Source organism: Seriola aureovittata, chromosome 6 (assembly GCF_021018895.1).
Source record: "Seriola aureovittata isolate HTS-2021-v1 ecotype China chromosome 6, ASM2101889v1, whole genome shotgun sequence".
NCBI lineage: Eukaryota > Metazoa > Chordata > Actinopteri > Carangiformes > Carangidae > Seriola > Seriola aureovittata.
The window spans coordinates 9356323-9382499 of NC_079369.1; the positions used below are offsets into that span (position 1 = coordinate 9356323).

Sequence of the window (26177 nt, forward strand, 5' to 3'; positions counted from 1 at the left end):
CTGGCTTTGGCAGGAGTTTGATTTACCAACTTGCTCCATTGTTAGTGAAAATAGGAAGGATGCATAATCTGATTGGTTAAACTTAGCCCATGATAGATGGTGATAGACAGATGGTTCATCCAATCACCTACCATGTATTTTTTAAAAACACCTGCCCTTTTCCAAACTGGAATCTAATGAAGCATTCTCAGATGGTTGTAACAAACCATCTGGCCCAGCAAGTTACCGTCTCACTACACAGGCAATAGTTTTTAGCACACCAAGTATTTACCTGAAGTTCCTTGTGGGCAGTTACATTGGTAAGCATTGACCAGGTCGACGCAGCGTCCTCGGTTCTGACAGGGGTTGCTGTGGCACTCATGGACCTGGATATTACAGATGGAGCCTGTGTATCCAGCATAGCACTCACAGGAGTAGGTGGCGATGCCATCTTTACACATACCATGATGGCATGGCTCTGGTACACAGTCATTTATGTTCTCTTCACAAAGTAGACCAGTGAAGCCTGTGGGGGAAAAAAAAATCTTCTTAGAAAAATAACCAAAGCTATTGCATCACCTACCATGTGACTATTTTTTATTATTATTTTCTGGTCAAACAGGATTTGGGGTTTAATGTAATGCACCCTACCAATTTCACAGTCTTATGGCATGATACAGTTATTCTCTTTTACCTTCAGCACATTCACAATCATATCCGTTGGGTCGGTCGATACACTTGGCCCCATTTAAACAAGGTGTGCTGGAGCACTCATCAATGTCTATCTGGCACATTTCACCACTGAAGCCTGAAACAGAACATAGAACAACATGATGAACATAGTAACATTACATTAGAAATGCATTAAATACAGTAAAGAACAGTTTCAACAGTTAGGACGACATTAGCAAACTCATTTTCACTTTGAGCGGACAGAAATTAAACAGAAAAAATATCAAATAAAGCTTCATGTGTACCAACCTGCTGGGCACTCGCAGACAAAGCGGCTGACCTGGTCCAGACATTTACCCTGGTTCAGACAGGGGGAGCTGAGACACTCATCTACCTCTATCTCACAATGAGTCCCCTCAAATCCTGCACAAATGGATAAAAAATAATTTTTATAATAATTTCTTCAATTCTTAAAAGTAACTTTGGCTAAGGAGATTATGTTTCCAGTCCCATTTCTTTGCAATTTCTGAACAGGTTATTTACACTTATAAGTGTCAGCTGCTTAAGTTATTACCTCTACCAGTTGTTGCATATCCAAAAAGAAAATGTCAAGCTTTTTCAGTGAGACTTCAGTTAAGCTATCGAACACAAAACAATTTCTTGTGTGGATCAGATTAGAGAAATTTTAAAGTATATATGTTATGTGTATATATTTATATTTTAAACACTGCAAGATTGTTTTTCTAAATACATGTTCACTGTTCTCTCATGAACTAATGCACTTCCTTGAATGGAAAGAATGTGGCACATGAATGGCTTCATTGTCCATCTCGTGCACTTTGATCCAGATCTGGAACATCCGGATTTAGATGCAAATTAAATTTTTTCTACAATTACTAAAACAAATTTAGAGGATTGTGCCTTGGTGGAGTCACGCCTTCTCTGACTGCTTTCTAGTAATTAACATTGTATTGTTATCCACTAAATCTTATCCTAACAACAAAACAATGACACTCACAAAGAGGGACAATTTAGTTTATCTGGATGTCTGCTGAAATCGGTTAAAATGTAAGGTAATCTATATTTTCTACACAAATGTACCAGGCATGCAGATGCAGGTGTAGTCCCCAATGCGATCCAGACATGTGCCATCGTTCTGGCAGGGGCTTGAAGCGCACTCGTTGACATCTTGTTCACAGCGCGGCCCAGCGTAACCCCTAACACAGTTACAGGTGAAGGAGCCATCAGTGTTCACACACTGACCACCATGCTCACAAGGGTTGGTACCTGAGGATGAAGAGGAAAGGGTTTGAACTTTGTGAACTGAGCAAATTGATGTTTTGTATGTACAGAAGTTTAAGAGGGGTTGCATTCTTTCTCACCAATGCTGCATTCGTCTCTGTCGATGTTGCAGGTGCTGCCTACATATCCAGGTGGACAGTTACAGTTGAACATGCCACTGATGGGGTTGGTGTCACAATGAGAGCCCTCTCTACAGGGATTGCTGATACAGGCGTCATCTCTATGGCACAGCAAACCTGGAAAGAATAACGTATTGGCAAGGTATGAGTAAAAACAATATGTTCACCCATTTGAATAAAATGGGAATAAAATTTGTGGTGGGACAAAAATGTCTCCAGAGAATCTCCAATATATGATATTGCCCTGTTCAGAGAAAAACAAATTCAATGCAAATTTTTAGCTACAGAGAGGTTTATTTTTTACAGCAATGCTTAATCCAAAACTAGGAATGTGTCACTAATCAATAGGCTGGAAGTGCAAATCTATTTTGTGGTATAATTAGTGGATTTGACTGTTTGACATGGAGTACATTCAGTGCCTTTTCCTTGAGGAAAAAGTTTTGATGAATACAGAGAAATGATCTGCTTAGGAAACCATCAGTTCTGGTTAGACTTTTTCCACAGAATACTGTCCCCTACGATTAAAAACTCTTTCAACGGTAAGTGATCTATGTCAATATAAAGTTTCAGTGTAGAGACTAATACTTATTTATTATTCTGTATATCTTACAGCTGTTTGGATTTTTTGTTTACTTTCTACTGTTATAAACAATAACATAATATCTAAAGGGAAGTATGGAACTATGGCAGAGATCCACATTATATCTTGAATGTATTTTAGAGTTTGATATAAAAATGTCTGCATGTGGTTTCCCACTATTGGCCCACCTGTCTTTCCATGAGGGCAGACACAGATAAAAGATGCAACGCGGTCGATGCATGTGGAGCCTGGGCTGCATGCAGCTGTAGCACAATCATCAATGTTTTCAGAGCAGTCGGGGCCACTCCAGCCGTTAACGCACACACAGACGTAGCTACCGATGAGGTTGCTGCAGGTACCACCATTTTGGCAGGTGTTTGGCTGCAGACGACACTCATCCACATCCTCTGTGCAATGCTGACCTGTGGAGGGGCAGGGAAGAGGACATAGAGTGGAGGGAGAAAAATTAAACAAATGAAGTTAATAGCAGGCTACAACATAACTCAGTGGGTAACCTCATGGGTTTCTTGTAGAGAAATAAAACATTTTTTAGATTTTTTAGATGTTTTCCATGTTATTTAGAAAGCTCTGTTTTTGCATACATGGAAAACGTACAGTTTAAGAACATTATTTATCCACAGTGGCAATTTTTAAATACCCTGCTCCAGCATCATGTTGGCTTTGCTTCCCCTGGTTGGATTAGTGATACATAAACTCAGACTGGCTCAAGGAAGCTGATGTATGCATATTTGTCTTGTAAACGGAAAGCTTGCGTATGCCACGCGTGTGTTAGCAGAGAGACACCTTGTATAGCATACAAGCCTCAGAAATACAGTGAAAGACATCAGAAGAATGGTAGGAAGTATGGTATCAAAACAGACAACATGAAGTAATGCAAGCTATTATCGCTGATCACAGGACATTTATTTCACCTCACTGCTCAACCGGCACACAAAGAAATGAGGGCTCAACAGCAGATAAGCCATTTCCTAATGATATGGGTGTGAAGTATAGAAAATGAAAGGTTACAGAGGCAAATCATCTGCTGTGGGTTTCATCTTAAAAATGTGACAGATGACAGAATATTCTGCAAAGCCACACAACTTTTTTAAGCAGGTATACAAAAACCTTGTTAAAACAGGTTTTGCATAACACATGTGAGATATTCCGCCTATGAGCATGTATAAAATACTGCTTTAATATAATAATAATAACGGTAATACTAATACTGCTTTTTTAAAGCTTCAACATGCAATGGGATGGTAACTCTACATACTGTACTACAATGAAAACAACAGCCATGGTGGTCGAACACATAGTATAATAGTGGTCATGGGAACACATAAACAAACAATCATACACATAAATCCCTTACCAGTCCACTCTGGAGGGCACTGACAGTTGTAGGTGTTGACTCCATCCATACAGGTTCCTCCATTGGCACACTGATGACCGGGGCAGTCATCAATGTTGTTCTCACAGTTAGTCCCATTGAAACCTTGAACAAATGAAAGAAATATTAATTGAATTATTCATCGTTTTAATTAAGTGTCCATTGGGAAGATAAAATACAATACATAGATTTTAATATGATATCCTCTGGTGTACATATGTATTCATGTCCTGGTAGTGTATAAACACAAGCTGTGTGCGTGTCTGTTGTGTCTACTTGCAAACTGCAGCAAAGTGACAGCACAGTGTATCTGCCAACAGGATCAGACTGTTTGCACCTCAAACAACATAATGTAACTATTTTGAAACTCAAAGCTACATTGATTTAGAGATAAATATCGGTTACAGTGTCACTTCTTTTCTCTACCTTCATTTAATTTTATTATCTTAAATTTCTATTTCTCTTCAATGCCGTCCTGTTTCATATTCAGTTTGAGCTTAAAAAAGATGAACAGAGATTTAGTCTTTCAGAATTTGAATCCTCCTACCTGGAAGGCAGTGGCACGAATAGCTGGTTTCAGAGTTCTGGTGGCAGGTGCCTCCATTCAGGCAAGGTGAAGGAGAGCACGGGATGTATGAGCTTTCACAGTGTCGGCCCGTAAACCCCGGGGCACAGTTACACCTGTAGTAATGAGTAAAGAGTAAGTTTCTTTTCATTTTATTTCATTCAGTCTTGCCAGTGGACATCTGTTTCAAACTAAATATTCTGTTATTTTCTAGTAGTCACATTGTAGTAGTTCAAATTGCCCAGACAATTACCCAATTGGGTTACAATAAGATTCTCACTTGTATGAGCCAGGGGTGTTGACGCAAAATCCTTCATTCTGGCATATAGAGGGTGTGGCGGCACATTCATTTGTGTCATTAAGGCAGCGAGGACCTGTGTAGCCTGGAGGACAGGAACATGTGTAGCTACCAGCAGACGGACAGCTGCACTTTCCACCATTGGCACAGGGACTAGATAGACAGCTGTCTTCATGCTCACACCGCGGTCCTGAGAATGTAGAGGAGGGAGAAGACAAATAGACAAGCATTAGTACTTTAGCTATCCTTCAGACAGCCCTGCCCTTGTTTCAAACACCTGAGAGAGGGACATTGTCTCACCTGTCCATCCTCTGGCACACTCGCACTTGTACTTGTCCAGGGAGAGCAGGGTGCAGTCACCACGATTGGCACAGGGGTTGTTCGGGTAACACGTAGAGTTCTGGGGAGTTTGGCAGTGCTGTCCAGTAAAACCAAGAGGGCAGGTGCAGGTGGCACTGCCTGGTACAGGTACACCAGCTGACATGGACACTGAGCAGTTACCTCCATTCAGGCAGTAGCCAGGTTGACAAGGGTCCTTGTGGTGGCAATACTCACCCAGGAAGCCAGGGGCACACCTGGACAAACACACAAAAACACACAAAACAGTGATGAGACATGCACACACCAGGGACACACCAGGGTTTGAAGCTAATCACACGTCAATGCAGACGATAAAGTTGAAAGATGAGTTAAGCAAACAAATATGTATGTGTGTGTGCTTGAGGGAGAGACAAACAAACAAAACAAAAGAGTGAGTTTCAGTCAGGTGCATGTAATGCATGTAACCACATCAGACAAATGCTGGTGAGAGCATTGATAGCTAAGAAGTCCTGTAGTCCTGTAGCACACACATCAAAGACACTAATGAACCTGTGCAAGTAAACACCACTGTCTAATACAAGGTCTTGCCAGTGCCGTATAATGATCTGAACATTATGTGGGAAACCACATCCCTAAGTAGGAGTATTAGCAAAATGTGTGGTTATGTATAAAGAGAAACTAGTTGTTCAGTTAGTCCAAATATCAAACCATATGGTAAATGCTGAATGGATTGCATCCATTTAGTGTCTTTTCATATTAACATATGAAGCTATTTACAGTGTTAAGCCTCATGCTCAACAGTTTACACACACACACACATATTCATAAGGCCATGAGCTGCTGGACAGAAGGAGTTGGGGTTTTGGCATCATGCTTAAGGATATTTAACATGCTGTTAAGATGACACAGGAATTGAACCATTAACCTTTCCATTATTGATACTGAACAAACTGCTCTGAACCCGGAGCTATTGCCCCATGAGTCCTGCTAAGAGAAAAGGGGGAAGCTGAGCTTAGTGGAGGGTTAAACTGGGGTCAGTGATGGCAAAGAAGAAGTTCAAAAGCAGAAGGATGTGAGGTGGAGTCATCTGGAAGTTGTTGACTGAAGCCTGGTAGAAACTAAAAACAACAAGCAGAAAGCATCAGCAATTATTTGGGCTGGGCAAAGTAATAGAAAAACAATATTCCTGCCAACAGATAATGCCATAATCTATATATCAATCTACATCTATATCCATCATAATCTATATACAGTAAGTGAGGAACTCTTGACAACTGCCAGTTGTTCACAAAGAACTGTATAGTGACTATAAGACTGAAAGAAAAGCAGCACATCTACTGACTTATTACCACATTTGGTCTACAAATCATGTGGTTGTTTTTCCCTCTGCTTATTCATCACACATTTCTTTCGATTTCTCTTCTTTGTCAGTACAGTGATTCAGCTGCGTGCTGAGCAGTGGGTAGGAAATTGCAATATTTCACAATGTGTCCACTAGGGATCTCATCAGAGACCATGTTCCCTTCGTCACTTTCTATTCCTCAGTTTTTTCTCAGTCCCTCCCACTTTCACTCACCACTTCTCTATGTATGACAGTACCTGGTGAGGGGTTTTATTTTGTTACTGAGCAAAAATGATCATGGTCAGGTAATTTCCTGTGTATGCTATTTTGATCAGCCTGTGACATTCTGAGTGTGTGTATGGCACATGGCAGACACGTTGTCTGGGGACTGTGGGCGACTGAGCAACCTGCTGCCTCTTACACAGGCCTCTAATCCAGCCTCCCTAGAGGGACTCAGGTAACATAATAGGAGTACAGAAATACAGCACACGGTACCTGACACACTTATTCATATTCACAGGCAACAAATACACTAATTCCAAATGAAAAATATGTTTATTTTACAAATATACAGACCTGTAACTTGTAAAAACATAAAGGGAAGAGAGCAGAATAAATGTTATGAGTCATATGAAATGGAGACAAATCAGTGGAGATGAGAATTATTTGAAAGTCAGTCTCATGCTTACTAACTTTTATTTATTATTGGCCACTCCACCCCAAAGCAGCTTGAAGATATTAGGTCGTGAGCGCATGGGAAAGTAGGAGAGTCATGAATCATGCCAGACAGCAGTTTCACAGATCAAACACATTTGATACGGCTGCCTGGTATGATGTGTGAGTCACCCACTGTCTCTTCAAATATGACAAACAACATATAACAAATTCCCACTCTAAGATATTTAGTTCACAAATGTACAGTTTATCAAATGCACTGATATGTACACAAACTAGTGTTTATTCATTTAAATGAATAAACATATTGTGCAATGTGTCCATACTTTTTTTTTATAATTTACAATTTGTTTGGACTAGATTGAGATAAGTTTACTATGACGTCAATGTATTTACCATCTTCAAGTAAAGGGCAGGTATAGCAGTATTTATTATTTTTCTTGTTGTCAACAAATTCATTGATCCTAGTTGTAATAAATATTGTCTGTGTAGCCAAAGCCCGAAAATCATCCTCAAGAAATGCATAATTTACTCAAGCTCAGTAGAATTTCCATAAAACTTTATTTAAACATGAAAGTATAAACTTAACTTAAAGATTTATGGTTTAGGCATAGAGAGGCAGGGGACATTGGAAAGTACTTTGTCAGACTAAGACATTGTTTTGGGTCTTTGCATGGGATTTGTTGACAATAGCAAAACATCAAATAATGCCAGCCTTATCTTTAAATACACAGTGTATCTCCCTAAAAACCTCTATTTGCAGACACTCGTGGTGCTGATGAACAGATAAACAAGATGGTAGATTAGTGATATCAGATCTTCAAAGAAAATACAAACTGCATCCCGCTTCACCTCAACCCTGTCAGATTAGCCATGGCCATCCTCCCTCTTTCCTATCTGCATCCATATATCAGCATGTCTGCACTGAAACCCCCTACATACCCCTACACACCTATACGCAACACTCACACACACACTCACTCACTCACACACTCACTCACACACTCACTCACACACTCACTCACACACTCACACACACACAGACACACACACACACACACACACACACACACACACACACACACACACACACACACACACACACACACACACACACACACACACACACACACACACACAAACACAAACACAAACACAAACACAAAGATGTCCCTCCCCACTACTAAAACAAAAACACAGCTTGGTCATGATATCACAACACGACAGCCGTCCTGGGAATTAGGACTCCTCTGTTTTCTCCTGGACGACCTCTCCCCCCTCTCCCAGAGTAATGACACAGCCCTCTGCCCTGTGACATACATCACATTAGCAGGCTGACACACAAAGAACACCGTGTCCAGGTTAATGCCAGGTTTACATTTCACTGGGAACAATTCACACATTTTCACTGTTAAAACTATAGGGAATATGAGACGTACTTGCAAAGTCGAGAATGCTGACTTCAGAGAGAGGAGGGGAAATTTAAAACGTGTGCTTTGTTGTAATGTTTAGCCTAATTGACAGGCTTATGAGTTTGGAATTAAAATATGGCTTTGTTTGCAAGTGACACTTTTTTGTTGCATTAAATAGAACTTATCACTAGTCTAACAAGAAAATAACTCACAGGTGCTATAATTTCTGTTGCAAAGTTGTCTTGCAACTCAACACCACCCTTCAAAACTAATTTGCTACTTAAAGATTTTAGTAAAAATTCAAAAGTGCTGACAGGAGAAATGCACAGTAAGCTCTATCAATTTCAATCGCTGCTATCTAACCAGTGTTGACAGAACCAAATGCCATGGCGTCAGGAAACGATACCACCCTGTCCTTCAGGTTTCATTGCCAGATAGAGAGCTCATTATTAGCCTGTGGCTGTATCACTAGAGCCTAAGGCAATCAGACATGGCTGTGCATGATTCACATTATTGTCAGGGAGTGGTGACTCACTGAGGAAGAGATAACCCAACACATTGACACACTAGTCTGTCGCTGAGTACAACACAGGAAGCTGTCTGATTTTTCTGACAAATTTCCATACACACTACAGAACACAAGCTTGAATTTGCACTCAAATGCACATTGACACCTATACACACACAGTCAGCTCAGCTTTCATGAACAAAACAGCAGAGAGGGTTTCTGCAGCCAAACTCATCTATGGGATTCTTTGTTTTGCTCCATGTGGACTTTTTTTCCCTCCTCTTTTCTCCATCCTTCTCTAACTCTGTGTAGTTTCCTGCAGCCCTTCTTTCCCTCCGTTTCTCACTCCTCCACCTCTCATTTCTAACCCACTCTGAAGTGTCGGGTTTCTACAGCTGGTTCACATTAGCGCCCCTTTCTCACACACCCCACCCCCCTTCTCTCTCTGCACCCCTTCTGTCCTTCATTTTCTCCCTCCTCCACTACCTCATGCTGACCTCTGCCTGTCCTGGCTGGCCGTAGGGGCTTCAATGTGCAGAGAGGGGTGGACTGATTCTCACTCACTCATGTAATGTTCCCCACCTCCTCCATTCCTAATTCCTATGTCCCGGGCTCCCGGTCCCTCATTCTCCTCCCATCCCCAATCGCTCATTCCCCCTTTCTTTTGTGCCAATTCTCTCCTCCTACCTCTCCACCTTCCTTTCCCCAACTACAACTCCAACACCACCTCCTCCTCCAGTTGCTATTCTAGTCTCAGCGACGCTTAATAACTCCATCATGCTCTCCCCCTGCAGCCATCACAGAGCAACAATGTGAGAGAAAAAGAGGGAGAGCATAAACCAGCTCACATTTCAATCCCTGGATCATTTCTTGTCTTGGCTGGAGCATAGGTGGTCTATTCACTGTAACGTAGTCCTGTGTTTGCATGTATGGACATCGCACGTCAAATGCAGAACACGTAACTCTCTTTACTTTTGCTTCTATGCATGACTACGCTGCTAGCTTAGTGGTGGAGGAAAACCAGGAACAAAGGACCCTGGGTTTACCAAATTGTAGCAAACAGTGGATCATTTTAAGAAGTGTGAACTTCAGGATGCTCGAGTTGGATGGAGTAGTTCCTTTAATAAGATCTGCTGCCATTTAGACAATAACTGCAACTTTAAAAGACCCAAAAGTCTGGAGCAAGTTCAAATCACAAAACTGGTCCAGGACTGGGCAACATGGCACAATCATAATTACAATTTTCTAATACTGATATACAGATTATGGCAAATGTATGCAGAATCTCTGATGCTCAAAGCAATGACTAGTGTGAGCCATTACCTGAGACCAAACTCTTCATATTATGTGTGAATCAAAAACTTTCTGGAGACATTGGACCACATGAATGATAAGCTGAGATGGACTCTCACAGTCATATCAGACCCAGAAGACAGGGAAGCACTTTCTAGACCTCAAAGGTGAAGGGTGGAGCCTGCTTGACGAGCTCCTAAGACTGGTTGGAGAGCGCTCACATATCTCAATAGTTGGGGTACACCAGTGTGTAACCCAATCTGTTCTACTTACACTCAGAGTCCACATTCAATACTCTGACAACTTTTCTGTGCATGCTGTTAACTACTGATATGAGTGTATATACAAAAGAACTGAAGTAATAGATAAGAACTGAACTAAAGCAAAAAGGTGAAGAAAAGAGCCCTACAGTTGTGTACGCGTGGGCAGCTGACTAAAGCCTTTCTACTTCCTTCCAATCTCACATGCAGTCTCCATTACTGTTTTCAATAACTATCATGCACAGTCGATCTAAAAGAATAGAAACTAAATACAAACAGAAATGTAAAATGTTTCTCAGTAACACCACCACCTCAAGCCACCACCGCTTTGGTGAGATTATGGCAGAATTCAGACATCCCAAAGAGGCTACTGGCACTATCACAGAATGACAGTGAGTTGTGCCAGGTCTTTGCCACATTGCCACACCGTGAAACAGGTCTTGCAGTGAGACACTAGCAGTAGTGTACCCAGTTAGGCCCATAGATCAGAGGGTGCCACAGATGAGAAGAGGTCTGTTCTCCAGTGGAAAAATAAAATGAACCTAAACTTAAGAGGAAAAGGTTAAATTATGGGTTCTTTTTCGGGGGATGGAAACTATGAATCTATTACTTCAATAATCGTTAGAAGCAATGTACTTTTTGTGAGTTGGATTTTTGGCAGGCTTCAACGCTTCTCAGCATAGTCTTTTTTTTCTTCTCATTTTCATAGCGAAGAGCAGAGGCAGCAAAAAATATCATCAAAGACAAAGCAGGCAGGGGGAGGTGTGAGAGTGATGTCAAAGTTACACAAACTAATAGCAAAAAAGAGGAAGGCGGGTACAGTGACAAGAGCACAATGAGGTGGAAGTAAAAGCAAGAAAAGTAATGAGAGCGAGACATTTTGAGAGTGAAGGAAGCCAGGCAGCCAGACTAAAAAGCATCAGTGTAGACAGAATAAAGGAGTGCATAGCAGGGTGGAGTCTAAACTAGGACCATGTGGTAAAATCTCAGGCTGTGTTTAGAAACATGTTCATAAAGAGTCATCTGAGGAAGCACGGGACCCATTTTCTCTCTGAAAGATTCTTCTAACCGTCTCTCTATGTTGTTCTTTCATTATCCTGCTTGTGTGGTTGTTTAAAGTGGACTCTCCAACTTTGGGTCTGTTGGCCTATAAAAGTTCCATATCTAGGTCTACGCTATGCATAGACAACCACTGACTGATTTAGAAATCTGTAACAGAAAAGAATATAGTTGGAATAGAATATAGTCCTATTGGGATCACGTGATAACTAAATTGCATTTGTTTACCAAGTATAGATTCTTTTACGTGTTTTTAAAAGTGTTTTTATGGCTCTTTGATGTATTTCATTGATGTTTGTCTCCTAAACACTTTAAATGGAATTCAAATTTAATTACATTTAATTGATAGAAGTTGCTGGTGCATTAACGACTGATTTTTAAAAGATACTCAACCAACCAAACTCACACTGGTCAGAGACTCTACATGAAGGAAGATTGTGTGACCTTATGACAAAACTGAGGTACTTTTGACCCCATGGTGTCACCATCAATGTGTGACAGAGAGCCACTTATCACCTCACTGTATGTGGGTTTATGGTCTGGTTGCTACATTCCCCACTGTTTTGTAAGGCTTCCTCTTTCTGAGAGTGGGGTTTGAATCTCCACGCCTCCAAGCAGCGTGTTGTTTGTGTGTTTTACCCTTTATTGTTTTGTTTTTGTTTGTCTGAGTGTCTGTTTCTTGTATCACTGTAACCCTCAAAGACAGCGTCAAAGCCTAGCAACCATTGACAGCATGCCATGTTCACCTCTTTCAGTCTAGTGAGCTGGCATTAGTGCTGAAAGGATCAATCAATTAATCAATTAGTTAACTAACAGAAAATTAACTGACACCTTTAGTATTTGATTGCTTTTTTAAGTTACTTAAACAACTATGCAAGATATTTGCTGGTTTCAGCTTGTGGGTGGTGATTAGACATAAATAGCAATTTGAAAACTTAATCTTGGGCTCTGTGAAATTGTGACAATAACGTTTCAAAAATAAACAATGAATCAATTCAACAATAAAAAAACTGATTAATCGATAATCAGAGTAATCTTAATGAATGTAACATGTTAACTGAACCTCACACCTCTCTGTGCCAGCATGTGAACTTGCCTCAGGCTCAAGGTGCCCCTGACTATCCAGAGACACACACAGAGCCAGAGTATATACACAAGCATTTACACAAAGAAACTCTTATCATTGTGGTTCCAGTCTCAACCACATCTACAGTGCAGTGGGCCGGGCTGTGGGAAGGAGATAAGTATTTTGGAGGGCGAGACCAGGAAATCACTGCCGTGGGTTCCAATTCCAATTTCCTATTCCATCATGTGTTGACTTTAGTTTGGATCATATACCTAATCCAAATCTGTGAGCGAGTGTAAACGGTAAAAAGACTGCACTTATACAGCCCTTTCTAGTCTTATCGACCATTCAAAGAGCTTTATATGTCAAGCTACATTCACACACATATTCATACAGTGTTTTTTTCCCCCACACATTTAGCGCTTCTCACACACCACTGTTACATCGAGGGCAATTTGGGGTTCAGTATCTGGGAATCAAACTGCAGGCCTTCCCATTAGTGGACAACCCGCTCTACGTCCTGAGCCAGAGCTGCCCCAACAAATGTGTGTATTTGTGTCATATAGATGGGGTGTTGTTTCTGCTGTGGAGGTGTAAAACATCTCTCTCTTTCCTCTGCCACAAGACTTTGAGAGGAGATGTGGACATGCAGTATAATCATAACACAGGTTTCTGCGAGGTGACACAATGTGGCTGACACTGACAGAGAACTAAAGTGAGCGCAAAAGGTCTTAAACAAAGCTCTACAAACACACAGATATGAATGGAAGATGGAGCAAGTATGACTATAATAAAAGGTAAAAGGTGAAGACCTGAAAAATAATGGCAGAGGCAAGTGGACTGATGATTAAACAAAAATAAAGTAGTAGAAGAGACTGTAATGAAAAGAGTGTAGGGTTGTGGGAAAAGGATTAAGAGGCCAGGTGAGTTGTGTCCAGAGGCATCTAAATCCCTGAGGCAGTGGGAGGGACTGAGGTATGGATGGATGAGTGACAGTTTGATGAAGGAGGCGTAGCAAGAGGGAAATTACACTCCTCTCTCCGCTCTGCTTCTCCCTCGTCTCCCTTCCCCCCCTAGCGCTGCTCTCTCATCATTAGTAAGGAGTTGTGCTCCGAGGTATTCCTCCTCAAATTACCTGAAAATAGACATCCTCTTTTCTTTTGGCCTTTTCTCTTCCTTTGTCTGCCCAGCAGGCAAATTCTACCTGTCAGATCAAACAGGCAGCAGGTCTACACAACACAGTAACTCTCAGTCCTCACTCTTAAGAAAAGCTTTTTTTTTTTAAATACATAAAGTCATGACAGTGACTACAAGAGAAAAAAAGAGACAGGAGAAAAAAGAGGCACTGAGAGGGAGGGAGAGGGAGGGAGGGAGAGTTAATCAGTTTGCACCATAGCCTTACAGCAGACAAAGACATCTTGTTCTTGAGGAAAATAGAGTTTGGACAACATAATGCATGTAGTCTCACTCTCTCTGCTCAGGTATTAACTCACTGAGTCAGACTCCATGTAAGTGTTAGGAATCCTCTGTGGCCTGCTAACAATGTTTCTGTGCCCTTAGCCAATACCTCATGAAACAGTACTTGTGTCCCCTCAGCAATGATGTAAGTTACAAATACCTAGCATGCAAACTTGTGACATGCACAAATCCAGGTAGAGACACACTCACAGCACACACCTTTTTCTCACACCTAGAGCTGACGGCTTGCAGTTTCACCGGTTAGACAGCTTCCCTGCAACCTGCCCTGCAAGGCCGCAGGTCGACCTCTCCCATGTACTTTAACTCACACAGCATTCTTCGTTTCTAAAATGAGAAACCTGATCTTTTCATGCAAGTAAAAATTTCCATTTCCATTTTGTCATTGTCATATTATTAGACAATGCCACTGTACTGTATGCAAGCACACAGCTCTGGTACCTAAGGTTTTCCTTTTCCCTTTTCATTTTCTGTCTCCCTTAAAAAATAGCAAAACTTAAAAAAGTCTCTAAAAGGAATTAAACAATGGAAAACAGACACATACTTATTACTAAGCTCTGTTTTCCAGAGTTTCCAGGATGTATGGAAAATCTGCAAATAAGATACTTGAGACAAGTTGTAGAAAGATACACAGGAGCTCATTCTGTTGCCAATCAAAACAGGGCCTCATCTCCCCTGTAGAGCTGTTTCTTTACTGATATCAAACAAAAACAATTCTGCCCTCACCTTTATTATCTATGAACATTGTTTTTTGTTATTACATAAACTGCAAAAAGTTAACATTATGGCTCTTGTTCTTCCTTCCCACACTCAGCATTGAAAACAAGTTGGCTAACTGTAAACTCAGAGGAAACATAACTGTCGCACCAGTTGACAGCATTGATGCCCCTTATTAATGTGAGCCTGTCATATTAATTGTTGGTTTAATTAAAGTTACACTCAGTCTGACCCCAGGCGTGATCCATGTGACATAATTACGCTTGTCTGAGCCAAAAGGCTACAGTGACTGTTTACTTACAAATGGCTTCCTTTAATATATTGACAAGACTAATACACACGTAATTAAATTTTTACACAATGAGCCTTTTGACTAGCAGCACAGCACAGATGGGATGAGACAGGCCAGACAGAGGCAAGTGCGTGCATTTGTGTGCACAAATGTGTGTATGAGTGTGTGGTGTTTATGCGCGTGTGTGTTGTTCGTGTTTGCCTGTGGATGGCAGAAAAAACTGAACAACTACTTAATCAGTCTAACAGTAGGCCTGTGCTCTGTCAGCTGACTTTTCTAAAATGGGAGACTCTGTGTGTCTCCAGGGCAAGAGGGCTCGCTACTGTTTTTCTTTTATCATCAATATCATTAATTCAGAGAAACAAATACTGACTTACTCGTCAGCAATGGAGACAGCCTGGCTGAGAAAGAGTGAGACTAAATAGAAGAGAGATCTAATAGTCAGAAACCCCTTAAAAATGAAGAATAACTAGTTCCCTAGTAATAATACACAAAAATTATTACATGTAATATTATCTATAATCGCAATTAAATTATAGTAAAAGTAATAAAAACAACATAATAAAAATAAAACCTAATAGGATGTGGTCAAGCCTTAAAGTGCTGCAAATGTTGTGAGCGTTGTTTCGGAGACACATGCCAGTAAGTATTGTCATAAAGCACTGTTATACTGGTACTGTATGCCTGTCAGCCCATATTAAAAACACAGCTCTGAATTTGGGAGTGATTTTTGATCCGGTCCTGTTGTTTGGACTCATCTAACCAAGATAATCCAACTGTATTTCCTCAACCTCACAAATATCTCCAAAATTGAAAACAGACTGCTCATCTTTAGAGAACGTTAATATATTCACCCTAGCCTATGTTTTATTTTATCTTTATTACTGGCCTAAACCACACAGCCATCACCTGCATCACATTAGTTAAAAATGCAGCTTCTAACTAACTAGATGCAGCAAGACCACATCACATCACATCACACCCATACAAGCCTCACTTAACTGGTTGTCTGTATGTTTAAGAGTTGACATTAAGATCTTCTGTTTAATCTAATACAATAGTTGACTCTCAATAAAAGATTACCAAGAGTCTACAGGACTCTCAAATGTACACACGCACTCACACATACTTATACTACACAAAATGAACCTCTTTGCACCTGCACTATTTGACCTTCAACTCGACAGAGGGAAAGTCAAACACTAATTATGAAGTATCGTTTCCGCCTTCCCTTTTTACAGAGGCAGCAGAATTTTGTAATTCCAAAAACTCTGGGAACAGACATGCAGTGTGATTCACATCACATTCGATGAAATATGATCAGGTTCATGAACCAGCTATGTGTGTATTTTCGTTGGGAATTTGGCTTGGGAGTGGCAACACAATTATAAAGATAGCTCAGTCTTAATTACAAACTAGGCTAAGCTGTCAGAAAGTGGAAGGCATACATCACAGAGGCCCCTGCTCTCCTTTACAATACAGATCTTTTCCCTAATGGTCTGATTGCACCACTGGTAGTAGAGGAGGCTTACTTACAGATTATTTACAATTTATATGTTTCCATAACAACGTGGCATGTGCCAAGGAACAAAAGGTATCACTAACATGTGTGGTAACAATTAATACCCTACTTGTCATTTTGATTCAGTCAGTCAAGTTAATTATAATTTTTTCTTATCGGTTACAATGAGCGGGTTAATAAAAATGTCTTGTCATTTTCTTGACATCCCCCAGCAACAACAAATCAATTGACAATAAAATATGTTGGCAACGACTAGAGCTATCAATTCTAAAGCAACAAGAGAGTTTGTAACAAAACCCCCAAAATCTCATGAATAAGATCTTGGAGGTGGAAATGTGTGTATTGGTATTGTTCCCAGTACTGGTTTACTTTGTCAGACAGAGCAGTCTTTTATTCCCCCTTTCATGCCTGAGCAAAACCTTATGGTCCCATGGACAAGCTGGGGTTGATCTAAAAAACCTATTTCTGTACTGGCTTTCACATCCAACAATCCCCTTATGAGCTGTTTCTATTACTGTGTTCATATTTTTGTTGTAGTGTTGGGATGACAGCATGAGTTTAACTGAAAAGCATGTTAGTCTTGGCCAGTCAATCTTACCTGCAGTATTCAGTGCCATTGGCAAAGGTCAGACATGTGGCGTTGTTCACACAAGGTGCCTTATCATCCATACATTGCAGAGCTGCAAAAGACAAGAGATGGGTTAGAGAGTGGACAATCAAAGAGGCACTTCATCGGCTAGATGTCAATATTTGTGTGTATAAATGTGGCTATTTTATTACATATGTCATTGGTATTGCTAACTAAGCTAATTAAGCCATTCATTTACAGATTCAAAAATGTTTGTCTTCACATACTAAAGACAGTCTTCACAACTTAAAACAATTAGGGGTTCTAGTAGTTTCAGGAACGTCAGTTTCCTCATTAAAATGCAAATATTTGTATATTGTGAGCAGTCAGTTGGTTATCCACTTGGAGAACCAAGTATAATGGTATGAAGTTTCCATCATGTCTTGGTCTAGACTTGCTGTGTCTAGACACAGACATACATAGACACCATAATGGTGATGTCCTCTGGATTCATGTGCCTAAAAATAAAAAACTATTTTTATGCATGTCAAATAAATGACCTATTTAAATTAGCTGGGTAGCTTTAGCCTTGTTGCTAAATTTCAAAGCTGGCACTGTTCAAAAGTCATTCAGGGTTTCCCCCAGAAAATTGGTTAGCAGAGGTGGTAAGATACCCCCCACGTGCCCTTCTCACCCCTCTGAGGGGAACCCTCTACATTGTCTAAAGGTATCTCCTCCTTCCCCTCATCACTACAGAGAGATAATGCAGAGGGCCCACCACCTATCTAGCCAACTATGCAAAGCCACCCTGGAATCAGCCAGTGGTCACAGGGCGGCCGGATGGGCAGGCAGACAGAAATGAGCCTTGACGAAGACAACAAAGCCCAACTATCTCCCTGCCAGTGAGATACTCATAGCCAGACACATCAGCCTTTGTACAGCTTTCAAACCACCAGAGACACATGGCTCAAGTGGTCTTCACGCACACCATACCAGCCCAACATGCTGAACAGAAGTGTGGTGTTCTCAGTCTTTATTTATCAATGTGATATGGTAGCCAAATGAAGGGAGCCACTGTTAAGTGTAAGTGATTAATTAAGCAAAACTCCAGTAAATCATTGGCACCGTTTATACAAATGCTGCTACATTTACATTTTGTTTAATTTATAGTCTCACATGTTTAAGTGGTTGTGTGATGTATCCCCACTCTGCAGATCAGCGCTCTTTTTACAGAACTGAGGGTAGGTCAGCTGATTTCGAAGAAACGCCAACAATGTCTTTACAAAACAGTCATTGCAATACAGGAAGTGTGCGCAGCAGTGGTGTTACTTCCTGCACCTAGATTAATCACAGTGTCACTCTATCTTAGGAGTCCTTAAGTAGACACATTAACCATTATAAACCTTCCTTAACACAATTTTGTGGTGTTCAAAGTTTTACACACATAGTTCATTATCAAGTGCTAAACATTCAAGGTCTAGTTTCTGAACTGGTCTGATCAGAGAGTGAGGGCAGACTAATGCCTTAGAGCCAGACTGACAGACATAGTCCATTAGACATGGGGATATCATACATAAACCACTGTGAAATTCCTAATCCCAAAAAGCACGCACACACACACACACACACACACACACACACACACACACACACACACACACACACACACACATGTCTCTATGTGCATACTTGCATAGACACTCCACTGTAATAAAGTGAGAGTTGATATCAGACTACTGCTGCATTACAAGACATCATACAATATACTGTGGTATTTTGGGACTATTTCTGTACTTAGCAGACATACAGCATGCACACTTGCTACAAGTCAGCACACGTAAATCAGGTAAATATAATAGCACAATGCTAAACATTCACACATATGCACACAGACCTGTGATATAGCAGAACTTTCACTTTTAGTTTAATTTAAGACCACATTTAATGCAAAATCATGTTTAATATGGTACTCGATAAATCATAAAAAAGCCATCAAATTGATTTCTGAACAATAAATCAGGGCAGCACCATAGACTATGGCTAGATAGCAGACGATAGCAGAGGAGAGGACCAAGAGCAGAGAGTGGAATAAGACGCTGACGTACCCTGGTTTGACGAGCTTCCCATACATGCTGTTGTAATGCCAGACGCAATGATCTTACCAGATCTGGGACAGCCCGCTTCCTATTACGCCACTTTAAAACACACACACACACACACACACACACACACACACACACACACACACACACACACACACACACACACACACACACACACACACACACACACACACACACACACACACACACACACACACACACACACAAAATCTAAATGGGTTTAGGCACCAGCCACCCCCCCTACTCCCACTCCAATACCACCCTCTCTACATCCAGGCGGATGAGATGAGAACTACATTCAAGAGACTGAACAGCAATTTAAACTCTCTACCGTCACTAATTTACCTGTAAGTCTACAAAGATCACCTGCCTGAATGACTTCAGACCAGTTGCCCTCATCTGTGGCCACATTTGAGAGCCTCATTCTGTAATACCTGAAATCCTGCACCTCTCCACTGATGGACCCATATAGATTTGCCTCTCAGGTTGCCAAATTCTGTTCATAGACTTTAGTTCTGCCTTAAATCCCATAAACTCACTCAGACTCTCAAATAATACTCTTGAACATGAACATGACTCTGCCAATGCCACTGGATTCTGAGTTTCCTGTGGAACAGACCACAGAGGGTGAAAATCATCCTGCTCATCATCTCTTCCAGCTCCTTCCCTCAGGGAGATGCTACAGGTCACTACCCACTAAGACCAAACACTTCACTTACAGCAACAACGTGTGATTAAAAAAGAGCAGAGGGGCAGTCGGACTGGAATTAAACCTAAAAGACTAAAATAAAATAAATTTAAATTCTTATTGTCTCTTGACGGTTAAGCAGTTAATTATGAACAACCCTATTTCAATACACATTAAAATGGCAGACTGATGTATTGTAACTCAAGCTCATATGACCAGCATTGAATCCTCTCTACCTAGCTGTTCTCACACTTCACTATCAATGACCCATGGACAGGAGAATTTCCCAGGAATGAGAGCCTTGATAAGACCCGATCGACAAAGTCAACAGTGAAACTACAGCCAGATGGTGTGAACTGAGAGGAAACACAGAGAAGTTACCTGACCAGATGATTACTATTATTTAGACACTTCCGGATCAAAAATCCTTAGTCTTTTTGTGTGTGTGTGTGTGTGTGTGTGTGTGTGTGTGTGTGTGTGTGTGTGTGTGTGTGTGTGTGTGTGTGTGTGTGCGTGCGTGTGTGTTGAGAGCAGGAGATTTATAGTGTCTGCAGTTGAGTGGGGCTGGGAAGAGGAGTGTGCAGTCTCAAGTGATGGAATTTATATCTGTATAAATGCCATAATGTGGAATATGAAAACATTGGATCTAAACAAATGTCAGAACTGTCTTCTCAAACTTCCCTCACTTACCTCAACATTGTAATATTCATAATCTTATTTGTAGAACACTTTTCAAACAGTGTTGAAACAACAAAATGCTGCTGAGACAAAGAACAAAAGAGAGATAAAATGTTTAAAAAAATACATCAGGGCTGACCCGACAAAGATTTTTATATGAAAGCAGGAAATTTCATGGTGTAAACAATGTCTATCTATGACTGATTGAGTGTCGCCAGTTCCTGTGGAGTTTTTCTGCAATCTTTTCGATTAAGACTCTTCTCATTGACAACTGTTTGGCCAACTATGGGGCAGCCCTAACATGGATACTTAAATGTTAACAAAAAAAAGAAGAACCTGATCTGCTGTGAATTTCAGTAATGTAGATTTACTGAGAGGCAAATGAAAGCTATTCAGTACGCTGCTAAAAAGAAAAAGAGAAAAAGCAAAACGAAAAAAAAAGAAGGTGGCAAATCAAAAAACAGCAGATGTGATAAAGGCTAATGGAAACAGATTTTTCAAGAAGACCTTGTTGTCATGGTACCTGCTTTGAGTTATTCTACTGTAGAAAGAGCATTATGTCATACACTCCACTCCAACACAAAGCCCCAACATGAGGATAAAAATAGCAAGTGTCTGGGGTGTACCTAACCACAAGGTCCCCTGTTAGATTCCAGGTGGGGGCCCTTGTTGCATGTCAGCCAACTCTGTATCAACACATTGGTTGATGACAGCACAATACGTTAGATCAAAAGAGACTTGTTACTTAAAATACAAGAGAAAATGCCAATGCCTGCAAGTGGGAGGCAGATAGAAAATATTCTGATTGTAACTCTTGAGAATGTAAAAAATTTGTCTTGGCACTCTATTAAAAAAAAAATTAATATATATAAGCACAAGCTTTGAACAATATAAAATTTGCCCTGTATCAGTAAACAATGAGCTAATGTTCACCTGACATAACCTAATCCAGCCCCAGGGTTCAACATCGTCAGACAAGTTCTAGTTTCCCGTGTATTAGAGTGTTGAGGCTGCCCGTCATTGTTTGTTACACAGCTGGCTTGCATCATCATCATCAGTGGCACCACCGCATCTTAAAGTGTGGAAATCTGAAAGTCACCACAGGTCGCATCTGTGTTTCTTTTGAATATTAGAAAACAGATAAAAATCAGATGTCACAACCAGTAAAAATCCAGGTGGGGCATGCTTAAGGCATACAAGCTGCATGGCTCTAGGGATGGCAATGTCAGTTTGTCTGTCCACCACTTTGGTCCAGACCAAATGACAACTATTATATGAAATCAAGATAAGAATAAATTCAAATGATTTTGGTGATCCCCTGACTAGGTTTATATTTAAATGCCTTGTCAACTATTCGATGGATTGCCATAAGGCTGTAACTAACAACTGTCTTCATCATCAGTTAATGTGTTGATTATTTCCTCAATTAATCAATTATTGATTTGGTCTCCAAAGATCCAGAAAGACAATTTAAAAAGTCCAACGATGAAAGTGATATAATCAAATTACATGTTTTGTTAGACAAAATCCAAAATCCAATCATATTCAATTGTGTAAGACTAAGAATAGCAGCAAATCCCAACACATGACCTGCTGGAACCATGAAATATTTGGCATTTTTGCTCCAAAAATAATTAATTATTAAAATAGTTCCTGTTTATCTTTCTTCAAACAACTAATCTGTTAATCAACTAATCAATACAGCTTTAGAATGCCATTACATTTGGTACAGACATTCAAGTTCTGAGGGGGTGAATTGTGAAAGCTGTCCTTTCAAGTAGACCTATTATCAGAGCTTAATGCACTGCTGTGCCTAAGCACAGACTCACAGAGCTGCTAGCATGGCTGTAGACCCGTGGTCTTGTTTTGATTACTACTTCAAAAAACTGTTGTGCATAATCAGCAGTTCATCTGTTTTTCTCTCCATTTAGCTTTTCACTTTCTTTTATGAGAAAAATATATTGAGCTGTCTCTACTGAAAGAGGTGAGAACGACAGCAACCACAACTACTTTTGGATGTGTGGTGAGGTAAATTCTATGTAAAAATGAGTTTCAACAAATCTGCTCTTTTTCCTGGGAAAACTGAAAAAATAGAAAAAAAAAACTGAATACACACATCTTTAGTTGTAAATAAGCTCTAAGGAAAGAGAAGACAGAGATCACAGCCTTTGATTGTCTAGACAGAACAAAAATGAAAGGGGTAGTCTGGTTGTTTGTGCTCAGCTGGCATTGCGCTGGATCCTCCCTCAGCACTCGCCACTGCTTTGTCATTGACACCACAGAGGGTCCCCTAGAGGGATCCAGCCATGTCATGAGAAAAACAAAGACTGTCAAAGAAGTAGAAAGAGGAGGGGGGGGGGGGGGGGGGGGGGGGGTGATAGAAGGCCTTTGAGCTAATAGCTGTGGACTGAGATGGGGAAGTAATTCTGAAACTATAGACAAAGACTGCACACGAATGGGTGTCCCTGAGCCCTGGAACACATCCATACAGCGGAGGGCAGGAAGTTGTTCGTGTTGAGTAAGGAAGTAACCCCATTTCCTGGAATTGCTGTACAAGCCTCTATATCCAGCCAGCCAAGAGTTGTCATGGTAACTTGCAATAAAATACCCTTTGCTCAGCATGGAAGGAGGGAGACGAGGCTCAAACTAAACACTATTACCCTGAGGGAAGCTAGCCCACACAAACAGCAGAGGAACCAAGCAGACGAGCTAAGCTCGGGCTTTAAGGTTTTAGTCTCCCTGGTCAGCTTCAGTTTAAGGGTGGTGACTTACAGTAAGAAACAGGTCAGTGCCAACAGCAGCAACAAAAGCGTGCGATTACTGGGGATGTATCAAGCTGATCTCTTGGATCCTGATCAGGACAGATATAATCATTTTTAAATGCAACAGTATCAGTATAAACTTGATCCACTTCCGATCCTTTGTTTAATGTAACCCATTGCACTCCTGGTACACCTGCTTTCAAAAACACCCCTGCCTGAGGTTAAAACACAGTAACCTATTCCTGAACATATTCACGAGAAATGCATGAGTGAACCACAGACTAGTACAAGAGAAATAAAGGAGCCAGTAGTTTGAATTGATGAAAATGAGACTAAGATGGAGGACAAAAATCTTGATTGCGACAGCCCCAGTAATTACTCTGCTGACCTCCCAACTGAGACAGTCGCCTCGCTGTTGTAATTACTTACAAAAGTTGGGAGAGTCTCATCTAAAGCTGAGTGTATGGGGCAGGGCTGAGCTGTTTTGGTAAAGCAGGACACACTGCTGGCTTGCTGGCGTGTATGTGTGGTGTATGTGTATGTGCATGTCTGAGTGTCTGAGTGAGTGTGTGTGTGTGGCTGTTGAAGGGAGAAAGAAAGAGACAGACAGAAACATAGAGTGCAGAATGTAGGGACTTTCCCTGGATCATTCATATCCAGACTTTTCTTCTTTTTAACTTTTTTGTTTTGTGTTAAAACAAATCAGGACTTTTGTGACTTTCTGAGATTGTTGAACTGTAGACTAGAGTATTTTATGATTAAATATATTCCAGTGTTTGGAATTGACTTTACCAAATAACATGGGTTGCAGTTACAACATTAATAATAGTCACTGCATTATCGTAATATATGTTTTGATATTATGTATTCAGAAGCACATGGTAGAAAGTCAAACTCCCTTTGATCCAGTTGAGTCAAATGTTTTTTTTCAGTGTATGTTCTAAAACATTTCATATCTTTGCTATGACACATTTTGATACAGTTTTATTTGTTAGCATTCAACAATGACCAACAACAAGAACTCATACCTCAGTATGAGAATTCTTTTCTCATACTGAGATACATGGGTGGTTAACCATCACAAATTATTTCTGCTAGTCTGGTTTATCCAAACATAAAGGCTTCTCCCTATATCCTCCCCTGGTGTTTTTTTCTCCAGACTCTCAGGCAAAATATGCAAAGTCAATCCATCCATTAGCTATACAACTTTTCCTTGAGGTCATAAACCAATCCCAGCTCACATCAGTGGGGTAGATCCTGGACAAGTCGCCAGTCTATCACAGTGCTGAGACATAGAAACAGACAACTATTCATGTTCACACTATGGGCAATTTAGAGTCGCCAATTAACCTGACCTGCAAGTTTTTGGACTGTGGGAGGAAACTGGAGCACTGGAGGAAACCCTACGCAGGCACAGGGAAAACATGCACTCCACGCAGAAGGGTCCTAGCCAGTTGGCAAGCTCGAACAAAGAACTTTCTTGCTGTGAGGTGACAGTGCTGTTCCAAAACAAACAACCCTGTCATTGTTAATCAGAGAAGAGTTTTAAGGACAACAGGTTTGTGACTGGGTGACAATTAGTAGAAGCAAATGGACTAGCCACAGCCCATTTCTTTCTATGCACTGGACAATCTTTATTGTTAAACTAGGTAGGTTTTAACTAGCTAATCCTGTGTCCCACCTAAAATCATTCAGCACAGGTGATCCAGCACTACTAGGATATCATCTGCAATGCTAGGAAAAGTTTTCAATTCAAATTTAAAATGTCATCTAAAAAATGTAAAATCATTGTCCATTGTCCACATTTAAAAACTTCTATTTAACACATTCATATCCATTGAAATGAGATTGATAAAAAAGATACTGGTAACAACTGGTTATTACACAAAAAGAAATATCATAGAACTAAATTAATACTGCAGTAATTTATTACAAAGCATTTCCTTTCTAAACTCTTCTGTGTAGTTTCCCTCCTTCTCCTACCTGATGTGCCCTGCTTGGTTCATTACTCCATGCGCCCTGCCTGCCTGTCTCCAGGATTACGGGGCTGTGCTGGCCAAGGAATGCAGGCCGCAGTAATTCCCTGTTAATTTGCTAACCTGTTCAACAGTGCAGACACAACGCTCTGTAATCCCCTCGACCTTCACATCCACAATCACCGCCTTCTATAGTAACAGTGCATGTGATTCATGCAGGACATCCACCTAGCTTCATTCACATTTTGACTGGTAATTATCTAATGGGTGAGGATTAAACTCACAGAGAGCAAACTAGTCAAGCAGGTATGGGTGTTGTATTAGCACACTGAAGCAAAATGGTAACAGTACCATAACTATGACCTTAACCATGTCTGCTATGCATTTCAATTTCAAGACCTTAATCACTGTAGGTCTATAAGTTTAAAAATCGATGGAAATAAAGACACATACATCTGGGGAACAGTCCCAATGATTCATACAGTTCCACACATTATTTGTTACTCTCCCACTACAACCAACAAGCATGGG

At 40.6% G+C, this 26177-nt stretch overlaps 1 protein-coding gene across 1 annotated transcript in view; it reads right to left on the reverse strand.

Moving 5' to 3' along the window:
• notch2 (notch receptor 2) overlaps positions 1-26177 on the reverse strand; it is a 46356-nt gene that overhangs the window by 15641 nt on the left and 4538 nt on the right. Inside the window, 11 exon segments of the mRNA XM_056378246.1 lie at positions 272-505; positions 674-787; positions 961-1074; positions 1753-1938; positions 2034-2189; positions 2841-3074; positions 4028-4150; positions 4593-4726; positions 4891-5098; positions 5209-5483; positions 17450-17531. Of these exon segments, the coding sequence (XP_056234221.1) occupies positions 272-505; positions 674-787; positions 961-1074; positions 1753-1938; positions 2034-2189; positions 2841-3074; positions 4028-4150; positions 4593-4726; positions 4891-5098; positions 5209-5483; positions 17450-17531 (1860 nt within the window).